The sequence below is a fragment of the Notamacropus eugenii genome, chromosome 1, assembly GCF_028372415.1.
Source record: "Notamacropus eugenii isolate mMacEug1 chromosome 1, mMacEug1.pri_v2, whole genome shotgun sequence".
NCBI classification, from domain to species: Eukaryota; Metazoa; Chordata; class Mammalia; order Diprotodontia; family Macropodidae; genus Notamacropus; species Notamacropus eugenii.
The window spans coordinates 280,348,273-280,373,318 of NC_092872.1; the positions used below are offsets into that span (position 1 = coordinate 280,348,273).

The 25,046-nt window shown below is 47.2% G+C and overlaps 1 protein-coding gene across 1 annotated transcript in view; it reads left to right on the top strand.

The window, feature by feature from the left end:
- Positions 1-831: 831 nt before the first annotated feature.
- The window catches only part of STAMBPL1 (STAM binding protein like 1), a 39,773-nt gene continuing 15,558 nt past the window's right edge, over positions 832-25,046 (top strand). Inside the window, exons 1-3 of the mRNA XM_072628979.1 lie at positions 832-1,123; positions 20,390-20,475; positions 23,794-24,011. Coding sequence (XP_072485080.1) covers positions 20,446-20,475; positions 23,794-24,011 — 248 coding nt within the window. The 5' untranslated portion in view covers positions 832-1,123; positions 20,390-20,445. The remainder of the gene's footprint in view (positions 1,124-20,389; positions 20,476-23,793; positions 24,012-25,046) is intronic.

The following is a 25,046-nucleotide window of genomic DNA, read 5'->3' on the forward strand; positions in this document are numbered from 1 at the left end:
GAACCTGCTCTGCAGCTGCTGAGAGGGGAAGGAGCCCAGATGCAGAATGGACAGGGTGGGATTTTGTGTTTCCTTGGTTGTTTTACGTGTTACCTGGGTTGTGGTTTTGTTTTCTTCTTTTAAATTGGGGGGGGGGGGGGGCGGTGAATAGGGAGTGGGAATTAACTAAGGAGCGTGTATTAAGCACTAGTTGATCTCTTGCACGCTGGGGCCAAGACTGGGCAGGGAACAGGGACTGGCCCTGAGTTCACAAACGCAGGAAGCTGGCAGATCTCTCCCCCTATGCCCGCTAGCGCTCTTCTCTCTGCGGTGGGCAGTCTTGGAGAGTTGCCAGGAGCCCCGAGACATTAAGTCACTAGCCTAGGGTCACACGGTCAGTAAGCGTCGGAAGCAGGGCCAGGAACAGGGCAGGTCTCTGTGGCTGGGAAGCCAGCTCTCCAGCCCCGGCCACAAACGAGCTCGCATCCTCTGACAGCCAGCGAGATCGCTTCCTGTTTTCTGCCAGCACCGAGCTTTAATGCTTGGGAGCAGCCCTGGCGCTCACCTGGCTCTCACCTGGCTCTCGGAGCTCACCTCGGAGCCCATCTCAGGTGAGGCATCGTTTCGTAGAGGGGATCTTTCTCAGCTCCTCCACCCCGGCGGACGCCGCGGACCCTGACCCCTGTGCTCTTGGGAACAGGACTCCCTTTACCTGTCCGCGGCCTCTGGATGCTGCGGTGGCAGCGGCGGGAGGAGGAGGAAGAAGAGAGGCGGGGCGGGGGCGGGCCGAGGCGGCTCCGGGGCGGGGCCGGGCCGGGGGCCATTGAGTCCCGAGATCCTGGCCGGGAGGACGCTTCTGGCCGCGTTCTGCAGCAGGTAGCCTGGCCAGCGGCTGCCCGGGAGTGCCTGGGAGGGATACGGGAGCCACAGCAGCCTCGGGAGGAGCAGGAGGGGGCTGCGATCGGGGAGAGCCAGGGAGGAGGGAGCAGCAGCCCCTGGGGACCCTGCGGCTGGCTGCGGGCAGCGCCAGGCGGCCCGGCTCTTCCTGGGCTCTGCTTGCCCTCGGCTTGTCAGATGCCCGGCCGGGCGGCGGGACACTGGCTCACTGACCCAGACGAGGGATCCTGCGCATCCCAGGCTGCCGGTGAGCAGACGTGTGTGCGTGCCCGCGCTTGCGCGTGATTGTGTGTGCGTGTGTACGTGTGTCTGGGGGGCGCTTGTCTGCACTTGGGCACATGTGTCTTTGTCCTTGGGGGGAAGGGGTCGCTTGGCCCTCCGTGTCTCTGCGTGGCTGCGTCTGGATGCCTTTGTGCCCGCGGGGGCTGGTGCCGCCGTGCGCACCTGCCGGGGTCTCCTGTCCCGGACTTGGGGGGAAGGGGAGGGGGTGGCGGAAGTGTGCGCAATGCTGACAGCTCGCTCACTCCCTCTCTGTAACTGTGAGGTGCCCAGGTGCCCGGGGAGGACGCCCCTCCCGAGCCCCATATCCTCAGCACGCAGGAGCAACCTAGGGGACTTCCCCGGCCCACCACCTCCACTCACTTATGGGACAGGGGAGGAGGGCCAGGCAGTCAGAGGAAGGGAAAGGGACTTGCTCAAGGTCATCCACGCACGGAGTGAGGAACGTGGAAGCCAGGCCCTCGGACTCCCAAGGCCTCGCACAGCCGTGATCTGCCCCACCTGGGGATGGAAGGGAGCGAGCTTTGGCCCTTGGGGAAGTAGGGCGGAATTGACAGTGAGCTAGGAGTAGTAAACCAGCAGCTGTTTGTGGTGAAACTTCCTCTGTGTATGTGTGTGAGAGATCGAGTGTGTGTGTGTGTGTGTGTGTGTGTGTGTGTGTGTGTGTGTGTGTGAGAGAGAGAGAGAGAGAGACAGAGACAGAGACAGAGAGACAGACAGAGACAGAGAGACAGAGACAGAGAGAGACAGAGAGAGAGAGACAGAGAGACAGACAGAGAGAGAGAGACAGAGACAGAGACAGAGAGACAGACAGAGACAGAGAGACAGACAGAGACAGAGAGACAGACAGAGACAGAGAGAGAGAGACAGAGACAGAGAGACAGACAGAGACAGAGAGACAGACAGAGACAGAGAGACAGAGACAGAGAGAGACAGAGAGAGAGAGACAGAGAGAGAGAGACAGAGAGAGACAGAGAGACAGAGACAGAGAGACAGAGAGACAGAGAGAGAGAGAGAGAGAGAGAATGTTTGGTGGGGGAGTGATGAAAGAGGGAAGAAGAAATCCCTGGGCTCAGCTGTCCAAGCTGTTTCTGAGCCATTCTCCAAGGCTCCTCCTGCTCATGATAAATAATTTACACAATAAATGGGCGCCATCAGGGTTGGTCTACTCAGAAGCGCTGAAAGAGTTTTCACTCTGGGAGTTTCTAGAGGCACAGAAATTACCCTGACTGTTGTTGCCTTACATTCAAATTCCTCAACCCTAGGGGATTAAAAACCCAACTCTATGCTATTAATATTTTATTAGTACAGAATAACGGGGTGAGACTGCCTGACCTCCTAGGGTCATCATAGTTAAGAGCTGGAAGTACTGAAGTCCAAACTTTACAAATGGGCAAACAGAATTCCATAGAGGCTTGTGACTTGCCTAAGGTCACACAATCCAACATTCTGGGGAAATGTTGCAAGTTCCAGAGAAAGAAGGCAATGTGGAGAATGAGCTTATGTAGTCAACAAAACTGTTGTTTTGAAAAGTGAGCATTCTGATTGCCAAAGCCTGTCACTGACAGTGGAACTGAATGATGTCAGGGCAGGAGGGTTTTTTTCTAGATCTAACCCATCACTGATTGTTCCTGGTCACACTGGTCATAGTCCTGGGTCCAGGGCCTTCCTATTATGGGAGGAGAGTTCCCAGAAGAGCAAATAGATGGCCAGGAGTTTTGCTGTGCGTTTCTTCACAAAGTTTTGTGGGAAGTTTTTTGTTTTTTTTAAATACAACCTTTCTGCCTCCTTTACTTGTCTCTTTTTCTTGAATTTCTATTTCTTGTGCTCAAGTATATCTGCTTCTCTCTTGCTCTCATACTCCATTTCCTTTTTCCATCTTTCTCTTCTCCTCCCCTCCCTCCTCCTCCCTATCTGCTTTTTCCTTCACTCTCATGGTCCTGTTCTCTCCTCCTTCCCTCTTTTCTTCTCTCCTCTCCTTTTCTTTCTCCATCCTTTCTTATCTTTTCTTGGTCCTTGGAGTCACTTACCAATTGAATGTTCCCAGCCAGGATGCTAAATTTAGCTCCCACAGTTACACCCTGGGACCGTGGCATCATAGAATCTTGGAGTTGGCATTGACCTTAGCCATCATAGCCATCATTTAGCAAGTGAGAAACCCAAAGCCCAGAGATGGTGAAGGGGCTGAGAATCCAGGTCTCCTACCTCCTGGCGCAGGCCTTTATCCTCAGGATGATGGTGCCCATTCAAGGAAATCTTGTTTTCAGGTTTTGGGTCTTATTTTTCTTGGCATCCCCTCCTCTCCCTCCTTTATCCTCACAAGCTGGGGCATTAAAGCAATGACTTCAGACAGATTCTTTTCCAGACACGTCCCAGATTGAATGGGGAAATCTAAGTCACATACCTTTGCCCAGCAGATCATTTAACAGACAAGGTCACTGAGGTTCAGAGAGAAGGGGTGACCTACCTAAGGTCACACAGCCACAATGAAAGACCTGAAGGTCTGGAGCTAGAACACACCTTAGAGGTCTCCCAGTCCAAATGCCTTACACTGAGCCAACTGCTGGCCAGAGGTGAATCGGGGGTGGGGGTGGGGGTTGGGAGAGGGGTTCAGTGGCAGAATTGGAATTCAGCCCCAGAGCCTCTGCCTCCAAAATCAGTGCTCCTTCCTTCTAGTAGATGTCAGGACCAACACTAAACTAAGCCTTCTGAGATCTGCCCCAGATGCCTTTGCCATAGGCATTGCCATACAGTGCCTGGAACGTCATAGATGCCTGATTGACTGACTGTGCAATCCCAGGGATTAGGAATGGAGATTCTGGTGCATCTCTAGACCTGCCACAGGGAAGGGAGTGTGACTTTGGCCCTTGGGCTAGGTGCTGGCCTGGCTCTCTCCTTCCCAGGATACTGTAAGGAAGTCCACAGGAGGAGAGAGAAAGGCCTCGCTTTACAGATGAGGAAACTAAGGTCCAGGGAATTTAGGTGACTTGCCCAAGGTGATGGTGCGCTCACCAAGGCATGGGTCACCTAACACCAGAGTTGGCCCTCTCCACCGGAATGCACAGCTTTCTTTGTCCAAAGGAATTCTCCTTGGGGAGGGCAGCAAGATGAGCCTGGAACAGGCTCCATCCTCAGCTCCACCCCACCCACCTTGGTCCAGCCTCTTATCTGAGAGCCTATAGGCCAAGATGCAGATTGCCATTAACATTCTCTGCATAATTATTTCTAAAGTTAAAAATAACCAACTGAGCATCACTTTGGCCCATTGGTACAGGTTGCTTAGAGTCATGGGTTCAGGGTGAGTCTTGTGCTTCCCTAGTAACCTCTGTGTTTCTTGAGGAGCCCCTTGTGCTGGGCAGAAGCATCCTCGCCCCCCCAGGCTTCTGTGAGCCCCCCCCCAACTGTCACAAGACTCTGATAATACATGGAAAGAAGATGACCTGGGAATCCGGAGAGACGCAGGTTCAAATCCCGACTCTGAAGCTTCCTAGTTATATGACCTCTAAAGCCTCAGTTTCTTTATAGGGGAATATAATACTTTTAGACATAGTTGGAGAATCCTGGGCTTGCCATTGGCAAGGACCTCAGAGACCTTGGGGTCTGACCCCATCAGGTTAGAAAGCCGAGGCCCAGAGAAGGCCAGCAGCTTACCCAGGGCTGCTGTTCTAGTGAGGGGTAGATTGGAACTCAAGTCCTCTCCCTTCAAATCCAGCACACTTCCTGATGTAAGCTGCTTCCCCAAGATTCTTCAAAGAAGAGGAATTTGTCAAATTAAAAAGGCTGTAGAAAAGTGAGAAATTCACACTCAGCCCATTCCTTTGAAAAGTAGGGCATTGCTTGCTTGGAAACAGAGGCCATGGGCATATTCCTTCCTTTCCCCTCTGCCATTGCTGGCATCGACATGGAGCATTTGAGCTCCCCAAGATCCCTGCTTCCATTACCTCCTTGCTCAGATTTTTTTCTAACTAAATTTTTAAATTTATCCTTTGTTTCTCTATTCCCTTTATTTCTAAATACACCCTTTCTGCTCCCTTCCCGGGGGAGTCATCTCTTAAAACAAAGAATAAAAAGGAAAAGGCACAAATGATTCAGCCAACTAAACCAGTGTGCCAAACACATGTGCCATACCCATGATCCTCCAGTATTGCCAAGAAGAGATCCTCTTCAGATCTGAGATTTTAGCCAAGCATTTGACCAGATCTCTCATGCTCTTCTCATGGCAAGATGGTGGGGCATGCTGTCCATGTAGGTGGCTTTGGAACTGGTTGGATAACTGTAACCAAGGGGAATTTAACTAAGGGTTTACTGTCAGCTTGCAAAGAGGTCTCCAGGGGAGTGCTGCAGGGGTCTCTGCTTAACTCCCCAGTCATCAAAGGCATAAACATGGCAGGCTTGTTGAGTTTGCAGGTGTTGAAAAGGCAGTTAGGGGATGGGTGATATCTTGGGTAATAGAGTCAGTATCCAAAAAGACAAGTCACAATAATACTCAGAATCTAGGATGATGAAATTTAATAGAGATAAATGAGTTTTATACTGGGGTCCAAAAAAAATCAACTTACAAATCCCAGGATGGAGAAGGTGTGGTTTCACAGAGTTGGTCTGCAAAATAGCTGAGCATTGAAGCATAGGAAAATACGGAGTTAGGTTGTCCTCTGGTGAGTTGTTGTGGCAAGGAGGTAGTCAAGGGTTCTCAGAAGCTCTCCCAGGAGAGCTCACACAAACTGGCTGCTCCTGATGTTTCAGAGTATTTTAGAACAAGGGAGGTGACCATGCTGATGGCCTCTGGCCTGATCAGAACACATCTGACATGTTGTATTGAATTCTGGATGCCAACTTTTGGGAAAGGCATTGATAACCTGGTGTCCTCCAGAAGAATTCAGCCCTGACAGTGCCAAGATGGTGAAAAGCCCTGAGAGGTTGGCATGAAGTGCCTGGGCTGTTGCAGAGTGAAGGAAAGCTCTGCCCTGAAGTCTTTAGCCTGAATGTCCACATGTGATCTCCCTTCTCATTATACTGGCCTACTTCCTGTTCTATGTGTGGAAACTTTCAAAAACCTCTGGTTTTTAGGTTCTCTAGAATTAGAAAGATATTTCTTTGCTCCAAAATCCTTGGAAAAACCCCCAAGCAGGGTCTGTGGTAGGTGGAGGACCAGAAGGTCTTCCTTAGGGACATGGATTAAGAGTAAAAACCAAACCCTGAAGCAATTAGAACCTGGGCCACTCAAAAAAGTGCTCCTCTTCCATTGAAATGGAGGTAACTTCCTGCCTTTGTACTGCTCTTCCATTGATCCCTCTGAAGGAGGAACCAAATGGGGATGAAATGGTATCCTGGTTATTTAATTACTCTGGAATGTTAACCCAAACTATTTTTTACATTTTGTGATTTTTTTTCTTCTTCTTCAGAGTCCCTATAGATGTTACCTGAAAGAGGCATGTTTTAGGGAATTGGGCTCTATGCCAGTTTGAGCCTCTCTCTCTCTCTCTCTCTCTCTCTCTCTCTCTCTCTCTCTCTCTCTCTCTCTCTCTCTCTCTCTCTTCTCTCTCTCTCTCTCCTAGAAATACTTGGATGTTTGATTAATGTTAAATAAAGTCTGCCAGACTTGAGCCTAAAATGCAGTATGCAGTATTGTATCAATATCGGTATTAACATTTTTCTTCACCACCTGAATGCCACATTCCATCTCTGGGCTTGTGCCCAGGCTGTACCCCATACCAGATGCACACCTTCTTTTCCTCTGGCTCTTGGAATCCCAGCTGTCTTCAAACACGGCCCAGGAGCCTTATGGTAGGTAGAGCCTTTCTGGATCTTCTCAGGCATCATTATTTTCTCCCTCCTGAAAGCACTTTATTTGCATTTTTTATTTTTCTGTGTCCATATTTTAAAACCCCAGTAGGATGTAAGCATGTTGAGGACAAAGATGGCTTTGTTTTGGTTTTTGTATCTCCAGCACCAAGCATGCCTCACTTTGTGCATAGTAGGTGCTTAATAATGTATTTTGAATAAATGGAAGTAGTAGAGGAGGTTTCTGTTCTGGGACAGGTCAGAGTAGCAACCCTCTCAATCCTGAGGCAGGGGGGGTGACCTTGAGCAGAGCAACATCCAAAGCTGGGACTCCTCTGGAGCACTATTCTCATCTGTGCCTACTGTCCCTAGACAGGGAGGGAATATAGGGCCTCATGAGCCCCCTCACACTGCAACTCCCTGCATCCCTGATCAGACTGCTAAGAGGATGGATGGTGTGTGACAAGCATTGCTCACTGATATGGGTAGGAAGGAAGAGATGATAGGGAGAGTGACTGCTGGGAGCTGCCTCTCATTGAAGTGAGAGAGTGTGGGCAAGGAAAACCTCCAGTGAAAAGCATGACCTTTCAAGGCAGGGATGGTTTGATTTTTTTGTCTTTGGACCCTGAGCACCTGCCAATGTGCCTGCAATGTGGTAGGCACCTAAAACTTTTGCTGAATCGATTTGATTGGTTTGGGAGAAGACGGAGAGAGAAGAGAGCAGAGGGATAAATGGGTTTGAGTTTGAACATAGGGTCAGAGATTTGGAACTAGAAGAAACATCAAAGCTCATCTCATTTGACCCTTGAAGATCAAGTTGGGTCCCTCCTCACCGCAGCCCCTGAAAGGTTTCGAGCCAGTCAGCAGCCCCTTCCTGCCTTCTCTTCTTCAGCTAAGTTCCCCAGGCCCTGCCTTGGGCCTTCCCAGTGAAAGTGAAGAAACCATGTCCTTTGTAAGCTTAGACCCCCGGAGGGCCCCTACCTCACACACACTGCCTCCCAGCCAGCCCACAGGGAGTCAGTCGCACGCGCTTTCCATTAGCCCTGCTGGTTAATGTGCTAGACACCAGGCCCTCCTCGTTGTTTGATTGGACCATCTCCACTAATTCTGAAACAGGAAATCTGCCATTAGTCATTTTTCATTAACCTTTCTTAAGACTAGGCAGAGTGAGGCGGGGGAACTTCCTGTTTGTTCTGTCACCACGAGGGTCTGGAGAGAACCAGCACCCACTTTCTCTTGGGTCTCCAACTATCTGTCTCTCTTTTTCCTTTCCTTTTCTCTCTCTCCATCTCTCTCTCTCTCTCTCTCTCTCTCTCTCTCTCTCTCTCTCTCTCTCTCTCTCTCTCTCTCTCTCTCTCTCTCTCTCTCTTCTCTCTCTCTCCCTCCCTCCCTCTCCCTCTCCCTCTCCTTCTCCCTCCCTCCCTCTCCCTTTCCCTCTCCCTCTCCCCTCCTCCCTTTTTCTCTCCCCTTCCCCATCTCTCTATCTCTCCTCTTCCCCCATCTCTCCTCCATCCTGCCTCCCATCTCTGTCTCTCCCCCACCTCTCTTTCTTTCTCTCTCTCCCTCTCTATCTCTTTTCTCTTTCCCCCACCTTTCTTCCTCTCATCTCTATCTCTCCTCCTACCTCCCTTTTTCTTCTCTCCCCTTCATCTCTGTCTGCTTCTGTCTCCGCTCTCTCTCTCCTTCCCTCCCTCCTTCCTTCCCTTCCTCCCTCTATCTCTATCTCTCCCTCCTCCTCCATTGTGAGGGCTGTCATTCAGATGGCACAGAGCATCAATCCCTCCAGCTCACATGAAGGACCAAAGAAAGGAGGGACGGGCTTCTGGGTGGGATGGGCCAAACACATAGACTTGGATGGTTTCTGTGGTTTGATTCATCTTGCTAGAACGACCATTTCCTGTAACATTTCATCATCTTGTTGTTTTTGATGAGTGGGGAGTCAGGAGGCTTTCTCCTCAGCAGTGTGAGGGCCTAGAATCAGAAATGATCATGCTGTGACTAGCTCCTGTTGATGGGGGGCATGAGACTGACAAGATCCTACCTGTCCAATATCATTTAATCCCCTCGTTGGCCCTCTGAGGTAGGTGCTATGATTATTTCCCATTTTGCCAGTGGGGAAGCAGAGGGGAAGATCTTTTCCCAAGGTCATGCAGCCAGTGTCCAAAGTGAGATTTGAACCTGGGTCTTCCTGAGCCAGGGTGCTATACTGTAACTGTCATTTTTCTCAGGCACACACCTCTCTACTGGCATCCTTTAGGCTGTTTCTGCTGTACCCTGCTCATGCCCACCATGGTCCTCTCCATTGTCCTTTGGGTAACCCTCAATTCCCAGGCTGCCAGGTCTGGGGTGAGGGTGTTCTGTGACTGACAGTCACACATCCCAAGGTGGGCCTTTGCTTCAGAGAGAACTTGGATTTGTCGGGTTATGTATGTGCTAACCCAAACTTCCAGCGCCCGGAAGCTACACCCAGGAACACACATGCCAAGTGACTGAGGCTCAGTCTTCTGTCCTCCTTCTCCTCACACAGTATCTGCCACCTTGGCTACTCAGCGACACGTTTTGTTATGGGGTTTTCCTCCTACCTCTCATCCCTGGTTCCCCTCTTTTCCATTGTTCCTCACTTATCAGATCCTGCGGGGAGGGGGAAAGGGGCAAAGAGATCACCTTGTCCTCCCTCATTTTGTGTAGAAACTGAAGTTCAGTGTCCGAAGGGTCTTGTTCAAGGTCATTTGGAGGGTGAGAGGCCTGGACGTGAATGCAGGGCTCCAGGCTCTTCCTCTCTGGTGCGTCCTGCTCTCTCCCAGAGATGCATCGATTTAGAGCTGGAGGGGACCTCCATGGTTTTCTGGTCCAGCCTGCCCATTCTACAGATGGGGAACTGAGGCCCCACAAGTCACTCTAACCCTCGCCTTCCTTCCCACTATCAGACGTTTGTATGGAGAGGGCTGTTTGCATGTTGCCTCCTCCATGAGAAGGTGAGCTCCTCAAGGGCAGTCGCTGTGTTTTTGCCTCTCTTTGTATCTTTGAGGGCTTATCACAGTGCCTCACACAGAATAGGTGCTTAAAAAGGCTTGTTGATGGACTGGCTACAAATCCAGCTCTTCACTCATTTGGAAAGAACTTGGAAATAAAGTGAAAGGGGTAAAATGGGGCTTGATCCTGGGACTCTGGGGAAGTTTGATGGATGTGGGATGGCATCCGCAGGGCCCTTTGTTTATGACCCAGCTACATTTTCTCATGCCAGCCCTATTCTCATCCAGGACATTCCTAAATCACTCATAGAGATCAACTGAGATAACATTTTGTAAAGTGCTTCACAAATCTTAAAGTGCTATATGAATGCTAGCTGTTTTTTTGTTGCTCATGGAGGTGAAAGAGAATAAGCATTTACTAAGCTCCTACTATATGCTGGGTCCTAGGCTAAGTGCTTCACAAATATTATCTCATTTGATCCTCACAACAACCCTGAGAGGTAGGTGCTGTTGTCATAAAACCATTTTACTTTTGAGGAAACTAAGGCAAGCAGAGGTTAAGTGACTTGCCCAGGGTCACACATTCAGTAAGTGTCTGAGGCTGGATTTGAATTCAGGTCTTCCTGACTAAAAGACCCCCTGTCACTGGTGGTCTGGCAGGGGCTGGCTGGAACCTAACCCTGCTTGTCAGTTTTGATGTAATAAGTTCTTGCTAAGGTAGGGATTGAACTAGGTGGTCTCTGAGATCCCTTCCGCCCCTGGCAGTCTGAGATTAAAGGACCTTTAGTAAATCACAACAGGTCCCAGCTACACCCTCTTTATTCTCAGCCTAGTACCTGGCACTTAGTAAATGTTAGGTGAATCACTGTTCTGCTAAGGCAAATGGTTCAGAACTGAAAGCTTAAATTCCATTCCCCACTATTCAAAGTGCAACAGCTGAATTTCCAAAACGTGGGCACATTGTAGGCATTAGTACTTGGAGTAGGGTAGCTGAGGCTTGCTGTGATTGTAATAGAGATTCATCTTCACTATCTCAGACATACTCATTTCTTTTAATTTTGTAAGATATTCTTATTCCAGATTGTGGAGAGTAGTTGAAAGATAAATAAAATACATTTAATTTTTCCTAAAGCCTCAAGATTGATTATGCACATATTAGAACTCTGTGGGACTGGCAGCTGAAAGGTATTACTTTTTACTTAATTCAGGTCTCTCTGCTTCACTCAATCACATTTTGAATGTATTTCTAGCATTCCCTTATATTGAAAAACAATCAGTACATCAAAACATGTTGGTTTCTATAAAGTCTTTGAGCCACATTTTAAAATGGTGAGCCCTAACTGCCTTTTGGAGGTCCGCATGACTCAAAATACCAGCTAAGAGATAGGTTCAGTGAGCTGCCTTTTAGAATGGCAATTTCTCCTTTGGAATGAACCCCTGAAAGCCCAACATACCATTTTTAGTATCAAGAAAAAGAACTAGCTAGTGATCCTATGTGTCTACATGTGTGATTTACACAATTTGTACATCGTATGAGATCTTTCCTGACTTTCAAAGACTAAGTCCCCAAATGCAGCTTTTCTTATGAAAAGTTCAATTCTTGGAAAGGACTTTATAGACCACTGATTGGTCCTCCTTATTTTATAAAGGAGAAAACTGATGATACCCCCAAGAGGTGACTTGCCTCATGTCACACCGCTAAATAGAGCAAGAGAAGGTACTGGAAACTAGGTCTCCTGAGGACTCCTTAGGAAGGATGGATCCCAGAATCTCACATTTCTCAGGGACCTTGGAAGTCATTTCATCCATATTCAGACTGATAATTGCTCCTATAACACCCCCAACAAGTGAACATCCAACCTTAACACTATACTTATACTTAGCACTATATATATATATATATATATATATATATATATATATATATATATATATATATATATATATATATATACACATATGTATATGTTTGTATGTATGTTTGTATGTATATGGAGTACTTTTATATTTAGTTATAGAAATTATTTGTAATTAAAAGGATTGCCATAATCAAAAAAATTGATCCCCAGTGGTCAATGTCCTGGTGATAAGGGTGTCCATTCACAGTCTTGATCTGTTATCGGGACCCTACTTTAATCCTTTCCTTTTCAAGGCCTTAGAACATCACCTTCACTATGGGATGCCATGAGCCCAAGGGGCAAAAATAGAGAGATGTGTGGTAGACACCATGAAGCCACAACCTGTTTTCAGTGAAGAATGATTTTAAAGGAATGAGGCAGGGACAGTTTTTCATTCTTTTTTTTTTAATCCTCTAGAGCCAGCTCTGCCACAAAGGCCTTGAACATTGCAGGCACCAAGCGAATGCTTGTTGAATGAATTTTGAATTCTTGATGTAGTTCAAATCTAGGAATCACATGATTCTATAAGAAGGGTGACTGATTACATGGTAAGAGTGGAAAATCAAGGGCTGAGGTACCCCAGAAAGCACCCTCACCATGGTTGGGTGGGAGATCGATGGTGGAACGTGGGCTGGACTCACATACGGTGGAAGGGCCCAGATGGGTGGGGATATGCCCTTATGGGGAGAGGGCATCCACCCTGACAATGTGATGTAAGGACAGAGACCTTCAGATCTGAACCAAAGCCATGATTCAGTGCAGCCATCTTTCCCCTCCTCCTCAAAGCCTCTGGATCCCGTCTCAGGCTCCTATGTGACCTTGGCCAGGTCTCTAGCCTTCATTTTCCCCTTCTAGAAAATTGAAGCGGTTGAATGGGATTATTCCTGAGATCCCTTCCTGCTTCAAGTCCTGTGATCCTCATGACCCTGAGTCATCAGGCAGAGCTTAAATTGTGCTTGGCACATTCTGCCGGAGTAGGCAAGAACACGTGTGATGCTTTAGAAAGAGTTCTAGCTAAGCTGCTTAGAATGGAAGGTAGAAAGAAGAAGGTTCAGCACTTAAAACCTTCTAGAAAAGTTCTTTTGGAGTAACCAGTGTTCTGCTGAATTTTGCCAAGGGACCGCCAGTTTCCAAGAAGTGCTTCTCTGACTTCCTGGGAAGGATTTGTCCTTCCAGTTACATCAATCCCTCAGTCTGGCTCTGGTCAGTCTCTCTCCAGGTTGAAGGTGATCTGCTTCTTTCAGCTAGGGGATGAACTTGTAGTTGGAGGAACCATCAACCCTGTCCATTCAACCCAAGTCACAGGAGCCTTGACTCTAGAGCTCAAAGGGACATGACACATCCCCAAGTGCATCCCCTCCCTCCCCACCCACATTTTGTTATTGACAAAAAAAGCTGAGTCTCAGAGTGGGGCAGTGACTTGGCTGGGCTCACCCAGCTAGCTGGTGGCCACGCTGGGATTCCAACCCCAAACCTCTGACACTCCTTCAGGGCTCATTCCTCTGACCCAGAGGGCTCCTCTAGGTCTCTGCTCAGGTTTGTCTGCTTCCAGTAACCCACGGTGCACTACATGATGGAAATTTGGCATTTTGGGTGGCACCTCCATTGGTCCAGTCCTTTGAGTGGCCTCAAAGGATCTTGTATATGGATGAACAATGGGTCTGGCATCATGAGGATGGGGGGGCCATCTCTGGTGCACAGTATAGACTTGAGTTGGGCTCTTTCTAAGGATTCCCACTGGACAATCTTCTGTACAGCATGGTGATGGGACCAGCCCACCAAAGGAATGTGAATTGAGGGGAGAGATGTGGGGCCCCGTCCCTCATATCCCCCTTCCTTCCACAGCATGAAAGGGAGAAAGTGAACATTTCACAACTGTCTCCTTATCAATCATCAGCTCCACTCTCCACAATCTGACACATGTCAGATGGCAAGTGGTAAGAGATCTAGATTGGAATCAGAGTACTGCAGTTCCATGGTGTGTTGTAGCGGCACTGTCTCAAAGAATTCAGAGTCAGATCAGCTCTAAGCCAAGAATAGGCATTTAGTGAAGATTGACACCCCACAGAAGCAGGCTAGGTTCCAAGAAGAACCAGCAATTTAGTAAGACAACACAGGCAAATTTACAGGATAATGATGCTGATTACACAACAGAAATTATGAATATTAAAAAGACAAGAGGGGTTTGTTAAGGGAATTGGTCCTTTCTATGGTTCAGTGGTCAAACATTCTGGTCTTGCTGCTTCCTGACTGGCTAGTTATTGTAGTCCTGTGTGGTGGAGATGGACAGTTAGGTATTTTGGTCCTCTCTTGGGCTAAGTGGAGATGATGGGATTGAGTACAAGGACACACCTGTTCAAATATGCGAATTGAATCTGGGGGCAGGAGATGTATTGTGTCTGGAGGCAGCTTCATTAGGAGTCCATCAACAGGACCTAGATTCGAATCTCAACTTGGCCACTTCCTTGCTGTGTGATCCTGAGAAGATCATTTTAACTCTCAAGGATTCCATTTTCTCATCTGTAAAATCAGATACTGGACTGGGTGACCTCTCAATTCCCTCCTGGCTCTAAAAGTGGGATCCCATGACTCGACTCCCCTTGGCTTTTGTACCTCAGATCAGTATTTCCAAGTGAGTCATTTCCCAGAAGCATTCACAGAGTGTAGAATGACTTCCTGAGGAAGTAACAAGCCCCATTCTTCAGGCAGGAATGAAACTCTGCTGGCAGTCCTGGGAAGTGAGCTTTCTGATTAGCACTCTCCTTGTTCTGTGTCCATCTGCCTTTTCTTGTTTTAACTTTTAAGTGTTAAATCTTCTAATTCTGACCTATTTTCTTGTTAAAGAAACTCTATTTTCCTATAATCAGGATGCTAATGAGAAGGAACCTGGAGCTTTTAATTAGTGATAATAATACCTCCTTCCATTTCTATGGGGCTGTAATCAGAAAGTCTTCTTTGGGGCTCTGACACTTCCCAGCTTCATGACATTGGGCAAGCCATTGTGCTTCAGTTTCCCAATCTGTAAAATAAGGAGGTTGAACTCAATGGCCTTGAAAATTCCTTCCCCCTCAAAGTCCATGACAAAGTGAATGGTAGGATGGGACAGTGAAGACAGTACTGATGTAGGAGTCAAAAGACCTGGATTCAAATGCTGGCTCTAGGATTCACCAGTTGAGCAATTGGTTTAATGCTCCCTGAGTCTCAATTTTCTCATCGAAACCTGAGAGATTGGATTGAAAGGCTTCTCCCCTTCTAGTTTTCTATTAATGATCCCATGAATCCTGTCTCCTTCCCTGCCTCCATCACACATACACACACACACACACACACACACACACACACACACACGGAAATCAGGAAATCATTTAATTAACTAATTGTGAAATTGAGGAAAGACAAGTGACTATCTTGCTCCCCTTCTTCTCCATACCATTTATACCATTTTACTTTGGAAATGCTCGGATAGCAGGTAATATTGCCTCCCTGCAATCTCTAAATCCTCCAGGGTCAAAACCTGTGACAACTTTTTCCAGCCCTGATGGCTCAGCCTTTGGAGAAGTCTGCTAGCACTCAGGTTTGCCACCCCAATCTCTGCATTTGCCCCCAGAAACCCATCCCCATGATGGGGTACAGAGCTGGGGAATCTGAGGCTAGGTGCACTGGTGTGACAAGGTGGGCAGGTGAGGTCACCCACACCTCTCCCTTTCCCAGAAGCCACATCTCCAGGGCACCCTGGCCACTAGAGCTCAAGCCCTCTCTCCAGGCAGCAAACCCAGAATGTGACCAGCTCAGGACCCACAGAAGCCTAATAGGCTGCTGGATACCCTGGTTATTCAGGTTGCTAGAGATACAGGCGAGTACAGGTGAACCCCAGGAAGGTGGGAGCAGGAAAAACCTTGAACTCATAACTCACAAAGCCAGAAGTAAGGCCGTCACTCTCCAACTCCTGAAGATTTAGGAGAAGCTGCAAGAAGAGAAATCTGTGTCTAAGCTGATGATTGAGCTGGGACTGAGAGAGTGTGAGCAGATGTGGATCAGGGAGGAGCTTTGCAGACCAAGTCTAACTCCCTCATTTTACAAAGGAGGAAATGGAGAGCCACAGATGTTTTTATTATAATTAATTATTAATACCAGTACATATTTAGATAGTGTTTTCAAGCTTGCAAAGCACTTTACAATTATTATCTCATTTTATGCTCCCAACAGTCCTGTGAGGTAGGTGCCATTTTAGCTTTATTTTACAGATGAGGAAACTGAGGCAGGCAACGGTGAAATGATTTATCTGAGTCACACAGCTAGTAAGTGTCTGGTGCCAGATTTGGGCTCAACTATTCCTGAACCCATGCCTGATACTCTAGCCACATTACCTCCTCCCTGTTCTGTGTCCAAGTGGCAGGAAGTAACAAAGGTAAGATTTGAACCCAACTTCCTGTGCAGCCTCTTTCTGCTTGACATATTGCTAGTTTTATTTTGTTTGTGATTTTTGTTTTATACAAATCAGGAAGCTCCTACTTGTACTAATTACTTAGAGCTCTCTGATGTAGCTGTTAGAGCTTGGGATTAGAGACGGTAAGAGCTGAGTTCAAATTTTGCCTTAGATTCCTACCAACTCTATGACCCTGCACAAGTGACTTAACCTCTCTCCACCCATTCATGAAGTGGGGAGGATGATGATATTAACACCTGGACCCCTAGGTGCTCACGGTTAAAGGATAACTCCTGGAAAGGGTTTTGCAAATCTTACAGTTCCAAGGAAATACTAGCTTTTGTCATGGGAGCAGCTAGGTGGTGCAGTGGATAGAGCACCAGTACAGGAGTCAGGAGGACTCAAATCTCACCTCAGACCCTTGACACTCAGTAGCTGTGTGACCTTGGGCAATCACTTAACCCCAATTGCCTTATCCTGGGTCATCTCCAGTCATCCTGATGAATATCTGGTCACTGGATTCAAATGGCTCTGGAGGAGAAGGGAGGCTGGTGAACTTGCACAGCACTTCCTCACTCAAAGCAACGTCAAGTGCAAGTCATGTCATTATTTCTCTGATGGTATGGTGTTCTTTGGCAATGAAGGATGAACATACAACTTTCATCATCATAAAATCTTTTGCAAAACTTAAAATACTATTGCTTTCCCCCTCGTTCTTCTCATCTTAAATTTGGAGGTGATTTGACCACCAACCCTACAGAAATGAGATGGGAAATGTGCTGGGAGGAAAGCCTGGAGAAAATCTTTTCTCTCCATTACTTTACTTGCAATAAGCATTTCTTGGGATGTTTCCGAAGCTTCCGCAGACTCAGCCTCTGGCCTGAACTTGCCAATGAGCCCTTGAGCATCATCTTTTTTCCATGAAATCATGACCTAACTCCAGAGCAGAAAGTTTTCTTTGCCCAAGATCCGGACCTTGGAGCTTGGGGTTTTATTCCTGTAGAAGTGTGGGAAATATCCAAGTTCCTGCACCATTGTCTTGGCATCTTGCTTGTGGGGGTTTCTGAACCACAGCCATGTAGCATGTATCTTCATGCGAGTATTTGGCAAAGTCTTCAACCAGTAATCCTTGAGTATTTGGTGGAGTGTAAAGAATTGGTGTAGACACCCCTCCCCGGCTCAGCGCTGGCATTCCAGCAAGAGGATGGCTTGCATGGGTCACTTCCTCTCAAGGGTTCTCTTTTATGGGGAGCAGGGTACCTCAAAGCATTAGCCTTTGTCCCTGTTGGACATTGACTCCATGGGAACAGATACCTTTAATGGGCTGGATGCCCACAGCAGGTGCCAGAAGGTGGACTGAGAGGATCACTGGTGAAATATACCTAGAAACCTGTCTCTGTCTTTTGTAGGTACCTATACATGGAGGGTTTTCCTCCTTATTAGGACATATATTCATTGAGGGCAAGGAATATTTCACTTTTTTCTTGATGTTTCCAGGCACAATATGCTTTGACTCATAATCAGTGCTTAATATTGATCAATAAGCATTCATTGAGCACCTGATATATGCCAGGCACTGTGCTAGGCACTGGGGGTACCAATACAAAAATCTAAACAATCTTGACTCTCAGAGAGCTTATCAAGGACAATAACCCATTCATTTATAAGTTTGTAGGAGTAACCACATACAGAATCATTACTAGTTAAATGCAGAGGAAGGCATGGGCATCACCCAGAAAAAAAGAGAAGAGGCCTAGGGTGGAGGCTACAGGAACATGAAGACCCGCAATTCAAAACAAGGAGTAATCAGTGGTGTCAGAGTCATGGAGAAACAGGGGCCACTCTTCTAGAAGAGTCCTTATGGGCTGCATATTGACTTAGTTCTAAAATGCTATATTATCTATGTTTTGTTCATTTTTATTTATTTCGTTGTCTATGGTATTTCCCACTTACATTTTAATCTGGTTTGGCTCACACTTGGTAGTGTTGGGGACCACCAGAGGCTCATGGTCACCTGTTTGATGTGTCTGATGTGGATGATGAACCCACAAAGGAGACTGAGAAGGAATGATCCCACAGGGAGGAAGAGAACTGAGAGAGAATGTGGTGTCATGAATGCACAGAGAGAAGAGAGCATTCAGGAGGAAAGAGTGGTCAATGGTGTCAGCCACTGCAGACAGACAGAAATGAGAATGAGAGATGAGAAAAGAATGTCCAGTTTGGCAAGGGAGAGATTGTTGGTAGCCTTGGCAAGAGCTCTGAGTGATGAGGTCAACAGACAGATTGCAAAGGGTTGACAAGTGGGAAGGAAGGAGGGAAAGAAGGAAGGAAGGAAGAAGAGAGAGAAGGAAGGAAGGAGGGAGAGAGGGAAGGAAGGAGGGAGAGAAGAAGGAGGGAAGGAAGGAGGGAGAGAAGAAGGAGGGAGAGAAGGCAGTGCAGGAGGGGAGGAGAGAGGAGAGAGAAGGTAACTCCACTTATGCTTTTCCCATAGAGTGCCCATGTGCATCCACTCCCAGGGACTTGCCTGCTGGGTCTCCTGCTATTTAACCTTTTCCCTCTTTCTTTCCTTCCTCTCTCTGAGAAGTCTTACTTCCCCAAACCTGTCTGTCTGCATTCAGTGAGACTGGACAGATTAGCAGTTTTTCAGCTACAGAGGCCTCTCCATGGTCAGGTTTCCTGGGCTTGAAGACCTGAGTCAGCTTTGCTTGAGGCCCAAAGGTTATTTTTAGTTTGCACAAGCCAGTTGAGCTGAAGGGTACAGATAGGAATCCCTCACACTGGCAGTTCCAGCCTCCCAGCCCTTTCTCAGACTGTACCTCTCTCCTGTAGTGACATCCCTCCTCCTGTCCTTCCCTATGTCAAGCCATGTCTCCCCTTCCTTTGAGGCCTAGCTCAAATCCAGCCCTCCTGCTCCCCACCTTCAAGAAATCTTCTCAGACTAGCCCAGGCTGAGGTGGTCGGTCTCTCCTTCCAGTAAGCATCCACTGTTGTTTGACCTCATCAGAAAGAATATTCAAATTCTATTCTGTTGTCTGTTACCTTTGAACCCAGCATTGACCTCTCCTGGCTTCTGTGTCCTTATCTGTAAGAAAAGGAGAAGATGGACTCAAAATGAGGAGGAAAGATGAATAAGCTGGAGATTGGTCAGGGGAGAGCATCTAGGAAAGTGAAAAGCCTCTTCTGGGTGTAATCGGAGAACTGAATGAAGGAACTGGGAGTGTTTCATCTGGAAAAGCCTCAGGAAGTATTGGATACTGTCATGGAAAGGAGAGATCTGACTTGTTGGCTTGGTCCCAGAGTGCACCGCCCCTGACACATATGCAACCCTTTTCAAATGCTTATAGACTGACTAACTAACTAACTGGGGACAATTGTGGCGGGGGGGGGGGGGGGAGGGAGTTACAGACATAAAATGAGACTGTATGTAAGGAAAACCACAATGTGGTGGGCTGACATGGAGGGAGAGAGTTCCTTGCTCCCTGGAAGGATCTCCAGGCAGAAACCTTTATTGATGGTCTGAGCTAGTGGGCTTCCACAGTCTGGTTCATTCCAAATCAGACATTCTGTGAGCATCATTATGATAACCAGTCTCTCCAGTCCCTTCCACTGCTGACATGCCACTATTCTCTAGTGATGCCATTGTAAATACAGTACATGGAATCCGCATGCATTTTTCAGGATTTTTTAAAGATCAGATCCATCATTTAATTGATGGAGGAAACTCCCTTTCCCAGTGAAAGGCTGGCGCCTGATCTGCCCCTAACAGTTTTAGAGAGTTCTCTAGGATAGAGAGAAGTTAAATGACTTGGCTAGGGACACACAGCCAGTGTGTTTCAGGCAGAACATGAGGCTCAGGATTCTTGACTCTCAGACCTGTTCTCTGTCCATTGTACCAGACTGCATCAGATGATTGCTCACATTAATTTATAAATGTCAGGGAAGTCCATGGGAATAGAAATAAATTGACTGACAACATAACTTCATACTAACTGATCACTGTTCTAGATGAGAATGAAGCTCACTGAAGCCAGGGGCTGGTTCGTTTTGCCTTTTCTGTCCCCAGGACACAGCATGGAGCAGACCTTTCCTTTGGAAATGTCAGCTGAGTTCAGTTCACGCCAAATCTTGGACTGATTTCCTCCTGCTTTTGTCAACAGATGCAGAGACTGAAGAGGAACATTGAAGATCTTCATTTGCAAACAGCCAGACCACCATGGATCAGCCTTTGACTGTGAATTCTCTGGTATGTCACCAGCTGGTCGCTGTTATGTCCTTTTAAAAAAGTTGACCATGCACACACTCATAAACACATTCACATACATATACTCACATACTGTCACACATACACATATATGCACTCACATGCTCACAAACACACTTATACACACACACACTCTCTCTCTGTCTCTGTCTCTGTCTTTCTCTCTCTCTCTCTCTCTCTCTCTCACACACACACACACACACACACACACACACACACACACACACACACACACGCACACACACCATACAAAAGCCCAGACTGTGGCCATGGACCACACTTGTTTTGGGGCTGCCTAACAGAGGACCCTCTGCAGCCAACAGCACCCTCCTCATCTCCTTTAAGGAAGTGATGAATAGCACTGCCATCTCACCAGTCTAAAAATAACTGGGCTGCTCTGCATGAGCACACACTCTGCATGAGTCTGGCTCATCATGGGAGGATGGCCTTTTGGGGACACTTTGGGCAGAATAGGCTTCCCTCTGACAGAGAGTGAGTGTTGGGCATTCATGTCATTGGGTCCAATGGGACAAGGTGATTCAGGTGTAGAAAGTTAGGACTGCCTGGAGGCATCCCCCCAAATGGTCCAGTCATCCCAGGACCATTTTGGCTGTTCCTCAGTCCACAATGGGGCCTGGAACCGTTCAGTTCAAAGCACCATATCAGAAACGTAACAAAGCATCATCATGGTGCCTGCCCAAGACAAACCTGTGTTCACTCAGTTTTGTTTCTCCTCTTATAAAATGCCCCAGTTTTCACTGAATTTCCAGTTTCTCTTTAAAGGATGGCTGACTTCCTGTCATTCCCAGCCTGCAAGCTTAGATGGGGATGTTGTGGGGAGGGAAAGCTTTTTAATTTAGAGCTTGTCAAGAGACAGAGCTGCTTAACAGGAAGATTGAGCCATTTGGAGTCAGGAGAAACCTGGGTTTGAATCTCACCTCTGGTTCTTGATAGCTGTATATCCCTAGGTAAGCCACCTTCACCATGAACCTCAATTTCCTCTTCTGTAAAATGGGAATCGTAATATCTGCATTACTTTTTTGTCAGGGTTACGGCAATGCTCAAATGATAACGAATTTCTACTTAGGACTTTGATTCCACTCAAAAATAACCTTTTTGAGGACAGGGGCTAGTGGGTCTTTTAAATTTAATTTTATTCTTTTCAATGATCAAAAATCTATGTTCTATCACTTCCTCTTCTCCTTGACCCACTAGATAAAGAAAAACTTAAACTTGCAACAAATATGCCTAGTCAAGCAAAATGCCACATGGCCCACGTCCAAAAAGCCAATGGCGCCTTCTGCCCCCTGAGTCCGTCCCCCGTCTGCCAGGAGGTAGACAGCAGACACACCTTCACTTTTGTTTCTGCATCTTCTGGCACATAGTAGGCATTTAGTAAATGCTCATTGACCTCAATTAAATTGGGTTTTATATTTGGAAACCAATGTGGGAGAAAAGAGGATGAAAAAGCAGACTACAAAAGTGTTTTTCTCTTAATGTCCCATATAAATATGAGGGAAAGGTTCTGGTGCAATAGGAAGGCTTGTTTCAGCAGGGTTTACAACTCCTTAAGCAGGAAGGATGGTGGGATGCTGACAGCTAAGGTTGGAGGTCACAGAGAACAGAGAGAAAGGAAGGAAACTGCACTTATCACATACTGGCTACCTCTGCTCTAAGCATTATAGAAATAACTTCACAACAACTTGTGATGTAGATGCTCTTATTATCCCCATTTTATAGATGAAAAAACTGAGGCAGACAGAAGTAAAGTGACTTGCCCAGGGTCACACAGCTCTAGGAAATGCCTGAGGCTAGATTTTATCTCAGAGCTTCCTAATTGTAGGTCCAGTGCTCTCTCCACTGAGCCATCTGGGTGCCCAGGTAAGGGCAATAGGGTTTCTAGAAAAAGCAATAAGTTTGGGGACAGAGGACGCATGTTCAAATCCTGGCTCAACCAGTCACTAGGACTTTGGGCAAGTCCCAACCTCTCTGGGACAGTTACCTAATCTCTGAACAGGGAGAATTTCTGAGGCCCCTCCCTTCTCTCTTTAGCTCTCTGGTCCCAGGATCCTCTGCCAAGGCTCATGTGGGTGTGTAGACAGCAACACTCCCAGGAATAACAAGCACCTAGAACAACTGGCTTTGGTCCCTGAAAGCTTAGAGAGTGTTTTACACATATGTCTTAATCTCATTTTAGCCTCACAACACCCCATGAGATAAGTGCCCCATTTTGTAGATAAGGAAACTGATCCTCAGAGAGATTAAATACCTTGACCTTGGTCACACAGAATTAGGAAATAACAGAAGTGAGATTTGAACCCAGGACTTTCTAGTTCCATGTCACAATACTTGGTGACTCAGTAAGCTGAGGGATTTAGGTCAAAGGAATGGTTCCAAGTAAAGAGCCCTCCCTGGATCCCCACTTAGTAAGACTCCTAAGAAGTATTTCATAATTATTGGGTGAATCCTCTGAAGTTCTTAGGAATTGTGTTTACCTTCTACTGGGATAGATTTTTGGACGAGCCAGTCAGGTTTAACCAGGGTTGGCCACTGGGGCTTTGTAACAGAGAATTAACATTGAGGAATGGCACTTCCTCCCCACACTACCTACTCCTTATCTCTCATCTGGCCCCTGGCTACCAGTCCCTAGGTCCTTTGCCACAGAGCTCCCTCGTCCAGTAATTACCTTTTCACACTTCTGGAATCCCCCACCTACCTCTCCCTCCTGCTGAGGATTGAAAGGTTGGGGACTGTTGGCTGGGCTAGACAGTGGAGGAATGCCCAGAGCCCTGCAGTTTTATTGTGATAATTCCTGGTTATGATTTTGATTCCATTGGAAAGGAAGCTTCCTGAGAACAGGGGCTGTCTCACTTTTGTCTTTGAATCTTTGGGGCCAGACAATGTCTTTCTTATTCAAAGTGAGTTCTTAGTAAAGGCTTATTGGATTGGACTGGGTTGGGTCATGCATCTGAACACCTAGCTGTCACATAGAAAGCAACGGGATTTTTAAAATAGGGCACATACATTTTTCCCTTTAGCCATCACCATCAGCGCTCCTTTGGTAGAGATATTGGCCCAGTGCAAAGTTCGCTAGGTTTGGAGTCAGAGAACCAGGGTTCAGATCCTGGCTTTCTACTTCATACCTGCATGATGTTGAGCTGGGGATCTCTGGTCCTTTGTTGGAGCCCAGTAAGCTGACCTCCAAGTCCCTCATCCTGCCAATCCTGCCTCACCAGGGAAAAGGCCCAGAGGGCGTCATTCCTGTAATGCTTCTGATAAGGGATCTCTGTTGCTTTGTAGAAAAAGTTAGCTGCCGAGCCAGACCACACAGATGTGTCCCTGAGTCCCGAGGAACGTGTTCGGGCATTGAGTAAGCTAGGGTGCAACATCACCATCAGTGAAGACATCACTCCCCGCCGCTATTTCCGATCTGGGGTGGAGATGGAGCGGATGGCATCTGTGTACCTGGAGGAAGGAAACTTGGAAAATGCCTTTGTCCTCTATAACAAATTTATCACGTAAGTCTTTTGTGCTTATCCCTTAACACAATGGGCTGCGAGTCGGGACACAGAGGAGGTGGGTGGGGTCTAGCCCTGCATCTGGCCCCAGCTAACTGTATAATGTTGAGAAGACCCCTGAATGGGTCTGGGACCTCCATCCATCCTTTCATGGTTAAGAGTGGCCGGGGTGCCATGGGACAGCAGGTGGATTAAATGATTAGATGATTTCTTCCCTGGATTAAATTCCAGGGAAGGAACAGCTTCATTTTGTCTGTGTCTCTGGTACACATCAAAGCTTCATAAATGTTGGTTGATGGATTTGTTGATATCCCGGAGGCCAGTCCTGCCTCTGATCCTCACTAGCTCTGTGACAAATGACTTATGCTGTCTGAGATCATAGATAAAAATGAACATCAGCATGTTGATGATAATGATAATAGCTAACATTGCTACTGCACTTTGAGGTTTATAAAGTGCCTTTCATATCATCTCCTTACAACAGCCCTGGGAGGTAGGTGCAATTATTATCTCCATTTTACTGATGAGGAAACTGAGGCAAACAAGGGACAAGTGACTTGCTCAGAGTCACACAGCTAGTAGACGAGATTTTAGAAGGCTGGGTGATGTAGCCAGGGGATGGGAGCTAGTGGGTGGCATAGCAGATGGGCTTGTGTCCAGGAAGGTGAGTGCAGAACCTGCCTCCGCCATTGCTATGTGACTGGGGGCAAATCCCTCAACATCTCTGAGTCTGTTTCCCCTGGATACATGTCTCCGTTGCCCAAGTTATGTTGATGATAATATGTTCTGTTGATATATTGGGCTAACATGTCGTCTTGGGGACATTCCAAGGACCGCCTGGGTCCCTACCATTGCTGGGAGGAAGCCTCCTTACAGGCTGTGACTTTTCCACTGTCTCTGGAGCCTGGGCTCATCTGCTGCTTCAGAGTTCTATTTTCTGCCAGTCTTCTGGGAGCCCACAGCCTAGGAAGGAGACTGGAGAAAGGGGCTAGGTGAATCAGGTAGCAACAGCAAGAAAGCAAGCAGCCTCATTCC